Genomic DNA, 5,000 nt, shown 5'->3' on the forward strand with positions numbered 1-5,000 from the left:
TGTGAGAAATACTTGTTCTCCTTCATAAACAGACTTGTTCTGGAAAATTCAATGCATAAAGATTACTTTAATTTTTAACCCTTTGGTGACGGGTGAAGAAAAAAAAAAAAAAAATGGCGATCAATGGCAACATGCCGACTTTGAGTGCGGGAGTTCGGTACATCAAGCCGAATCACCGGCTCATAGCGCTTTGGCCACATTTCGAGCGGTTTGTTTTGACGCCTATCGGCGTGACCCATCTTTAAGTGGTTAACACTGCTTTTAGTGATCTGGTTATTCAAATTCAGTAAAAATGCATATCTTCATGGGTTTCCATTAGGGAAAAACTTCTCATTAACCCAATGTTGCTGGGAAAATGCTGTGCCCATTTTAGATTTTTTAGTAAAAGTTCTCTACACATAGATGGCTCTGATTAGCCACAAAGGAGTCAGTTAGTAGACCTGGTGACCTCACCTGATTTCATGTTTCCTTGAATTTATGGAAAAAATGTTTTTTGTTCAAATCCTATGAATATCAATAATGTTATTTTTATTACAGACATTATAATTACTATAATGTTATAATTACTATAATGTAATTGATATTAGTAACAGCAATATAAGATAACATAAAATATTTTTGAAAATCAAGGAAAAGGGTAAACAGATGAGACAGGTATTACTCATAATTGGCTCATTAGTGTCTTAGTACAAGTGGACCCACCTATGTGTAAAGACAATTAACAAAGTAAACTCACAGTGGGCATAACACGTACCTACATGCCATGCCCATTGGATTTGGGTGAACTTTGAGACCCAAATCTTTAGGCATACATAAAAAGACTCATTCAGGTTTCTACTAAAGAAAAAGAAAGTTTCTATGAATTTAGCTTTCTACTTTGAGTTAAACCGAAGTGAAATAAAGGTATAAAAGTTCAAGCATCTTATTACACCCTCTATAACATCTCTGTGTATTAATACATAAATACACTAAAATTGCATAATTCAAATATCACAAGCAACCTTATAAGAAGTAATGAAAAATTAAGATCTCTTTTTGTTCAGGCTAAACATACCTGGCAGCTCTGCTTCCATTTTACAGGTTTCAAAGTAACTAACAAACAAATTATTAATAAAGCTGGAGCAAGACATCTGATTGCATACATATGTATAAGTACATGTATGTACATGTATAAGTATATGTATAAGTATATATATATATCTGTGTGTGTGTGTGTGTGTGTGTGTGTGTGTGTGTGTGTGTGTGTGTGTGTGTGTGTGTGTGTGTGTGTGTGTGTGTGTGTGTGTGTGTGTGTGTGTGTGTGTTCGTGTGTGTGTGTGTGTGTGTGTGTGAGATAGAAGCATCGGCACTCCCAGCAACTACTAGTATATCATTTAGGATCAAATATAAACAATGCAATACCGATCACAGAGGAAAAAGTAGCCCATAATGAGCCCCAATTTCCCAAGGGCCATCAAAAAGTCTTGTGATGATGGCTGTTGCTTCTTCTTGGCTGCTTTGGCTTCTGCCATCAAGGGTTGAGAGCTGGAGCTGCCATTGCTTGATGATGTGGGTGTGTTGATGGCTCCAACATGGTGGGAAACACAGAGCCACTGTTTTACAGCCACAGCAATCAGAATTATGGGACTGTAAGTCAAGAACCAAAAAGACAATAACAACTGACTTTTCTAAAAGGCTAAAGTCTCATTATGATCAATACTGGTATTAATGACTGGCAGATTCCATGTGAGACAAGTAACCTTTATATATTGGTCCTGCAACAAAAACCAGGGTATTTCTTGTCTCAACCTCAATAAGAATCTTTATTTTTGACATAAATATGCCTTATAGAAAAATAACAATTATTTCAGAGGCTCTAACATAATGAGATAAACTGCTCTCCTTCAGGCAGCTTAACAACTTACCAAGAACAAAGGGCAGCAAAAGTGGCGATCTGTGTCATTGTAACTGCTTCACGTGAATTGCAACATGTTCCATCATCAAAGTTTAGGTGATCATTACAATACAAATTCATTAAAATCTGCAGATAAAAAAAAAAACATTGTTATGTCGGACAACTTTGGGATGCAACTGACCACAGTAAAATCACAGGTCTAACATCTAATGCAGAACACAAAGAAGAACTCAAAGATCTAGCACCTGGGTATCGTATTTGATAGCAAGCACTCCAGCATGCAATCCATCTGAGAAATCACTAATGCTCCCCTGTGCCACTAAGCGGGAACTAGACCAAAGGCGGACGTTCGTGCCATATAAAACCTGTAAGGAATATACAAATTAATGAATGTGGTAAAGCTACCATGGGAATATATAATGATACATACAATAAAGGTCCAAGATATATTTGTAAAAGGGCAAATATAATAAGAAGAAGATACAAAGAAAGGAAGATAAAATGAAAGAAAGAAAACTGTGTATTCAGCAGTTACCCAATAGCAAGGGGTAATCAAAATTTTGGTGCAGCTGTGTTACAATATGTACCTATCAGTGCATGCCACTCCATGCCTGGGTGGTTGTCAGGTTGGTGACAGGGTGTGGGAGACATCTTGGCACATGGGACAAATGCTTATATTCAGAGACACTTGGGACATCTGAAATAGAAAGCTGGACTGGCCTCTCATGCTCGTCAGCCAATCACCATTGAAACAGCCTGACAGTAATTGGCTAAAGGGTGTGAGCTGCCGGTCCAGTTTTTAATTTAAGGCATCCAAAGTATCTCTGAATATGAACAATAAACTCATACCATAGAGAGGCATCACCTAGCATTTAAGATTACTCACCACGATCTAAGAGCTCATCACCCGATGCTTATGGGTTATCAACAGAATAACAACACAAAAGGGGAAAATATGTGCAGAATGATTTGAATTAATACAACAATATTCCCCTTTTTTAAAAATGCAAAATATCTATAACTAAAAGACATATATGATATACAGAATATCTACAGTCAGCAACATTTGAATTGATGTGAAAATCAGTGCGCCATTACTTTAATGAATTATCAAATACCCCCTCTATATACCTATAGAAAATGTCAGTTGTATTGGGGCAAATGATGTTGGCTGAGGAGGCAGAGCTTTGTCATCCATGAATACTTATCACTTGCCAGTGTATCTGAGGTACTGGTAATGAGAGAAACAAAGACAGAAAAGTTATAGTTTGTAAGAAATATTTGAATTGAGACCTGAAGAGAGGTGAACATGTGTTGTGAACTAATAAGACGACCTTTACAATGACTGGAAATAAAGAAGGGAAGTTGTGGTGAGGCCAGGCACGGATCCATTCTCTGCAAAGTCATAGTCAAACACCCTAATTCAGTGATGGTATGGGGTGTCTTAAGGTACCATGGGACAGGAAAGGCTGTTGTCCTGCTGAGGAGCCTGACTGTGAATGAGGACAGCTACTTGGAGCTCCTTTCTGACTGCTTTGGCTATTGCCAGTCTAACATGTTCCAACGGGATGGTGCACAGTCCACAGTCAAAAATAATAAAGGACTGGCTTAAATGAGTTGGTGATAACTACATCAAAGACTGGCAGAGGAATTCCCCACATCATAACTCCATCAAGAACATCTGGTGGCCCACAAAGAGGCACATCAGGAGGAGGGACATCTAGACCATGGCTAAGCTCGTGGAGCACCTCCATATGGGGCAACCTTGAGCCCAATCTCCTTCACAAAAGCTGGCAGAATCTGTCCCAAAACACATGGCAAGTTGTGTGAAATGTAAGGGACTCACCACTTTCCATTAAGATCAGTGGGTACTCCCTCCTTATTACTTTTTATGTTGTGTGAATGTGCATTGTGAGGCGGCACCAATTCAGATGGTGCTGACTGTATATACCTCCATTGCAGCCATATTGTATAAATCTAGCTGGTCATTGGTGATAGCTGCTCTGTCTGGGTTAAGTTTCTCATGAGCAACTGGGTCTTGTAACATCCACAAAAGTCTGGTTCTCTTGCCAATCTTGTGCATGGCCTGCAAAATCATGAAATATAATATATAGAAACCCATATACATACATACTTATATCCATAAATTCTTACAATTAAGAAGCAGATAATGAATTCCACACTAATAGGTACATGAAATACAGAGTGGAACAAATAAGAGGATTTTACAAAATCATAATTAATCATAACTTTGATTACAATAATCCTCTTAAAAAATTAAAGTGTCAATTATCACTAATGTCTCAACATCTTAAAAAAAAACATTACAAATATCAGTTATAACTTACAGTTGATAAAGATGTTAAATTCCTCTTGTATTCTTCCAGTGCTGCAGCAGACCCATTAGATGCTTTGATAGCATGAGTAGCACTGCCCATAACAATTAACTTTGGCAAGCTCTTGCTTCGCTGTGGACAGTATGAAAATAATTTGTTAAATACATTTTGTATATTACACAGCATACTTCATCCAAGCACACTCAGTATATATTTCCTACAGCATGAACTTTAAATGTTTTCACAAGTTTCTTGGTCTTTTAGTTTTTTCCTTTATCTAAGGATTTTTATTTATGGAATATTAGTCTTTGTATTTGTTCTGAATTATCTTCATGTTTGCTATGCAAGTTCCTCAATATATAAGGGATAAATGAACTATGTTATTAAAGCTACTATAAGTGAGGTGAATAAATTCTTGTCAGTACAATTTAAAATGAAGCTGGAGGAGAATGTGTGTACAAAGACCTAATGAAACAGCTGAAAAGCATGTTAAACGTTTAGGAACATGTGACAAATGTGCAACATCAGCTTTCTGTACATATGAGTGCATAAACAGATAATTGACTTTCAGTCACTGAAGTACAGTACAATCACCTTTTAACCTGTTGGATTCGGGTTATGTGACAATCATGGCATGAAAAAATCCGGGGTTCAGAAGCAGGCGGTGTGAACATGTCATCACATGGGTGGATGATGTAAACCTGCTCTGTGAGTGTTCAGGCTGAAGGCCAGAGTGATGGAAAAGACTTGCTAAGAGGTTTATTTTACTC

At 37.5% G+C, this 5,000-nt stretch overlaps 1 protein-coding gene across 1 annotated transcript in view; it reads right to left on the reverse strand.

The window, feature by feature from the left end:
* Positions 1-5,000, reverse strand: part of LOC125047157 (N-acetylneuraminate 9-O-acetyltransferase-like) — a 27,696-nt gene that overhangs the window by 9,058 nt on the left and 13,638 nt on the right. The window contains exons 4-9 of the mRNA XM_047645274.1: positions 4,243-4,362; positions 3,846-3,980; positions 2,140-2,259; positions 1,905-2,020; positions 1,402-1,626; positions 1-39 (exon numbers count right to left, since the gene is read on the reverse strand). The exon at positions 1-39 is cut by the window's left edge and continues 110 nt beyond it. Coding sequence (XP_047501230.1) covers positions 1-39; positions 1,402-1,626; positions 1,905-2,020; positions 2,140-2,259; positions 3,846-3,980; positions 4,243-4,362 — 755 coding nt within the window. The remainder of the gene's footprint in view (positions 40-1,401; positions 1,627-1,904; positions 2,021-2,139; positions 2,260-3,845; positions 3,981-4,242; positions 4,363-5,000) is intronic.

This window comes from Penaeus chinensis, chromosome 40 (assembly GCF_019202785.1).
Source record: "Penaeus chinensis breed Huanghai No. 1 chromosome 40, ASM1920278v2, whole genome shotgun sequence".
In the NCBI taxonomy this organism is placed as follows: domain Eukaryota; kingdom Metazoa; phylum Arthropoda; class Malacostraca; order Decapoda; family Penaeidae; genus Penaeus; species Penaeus chinensis.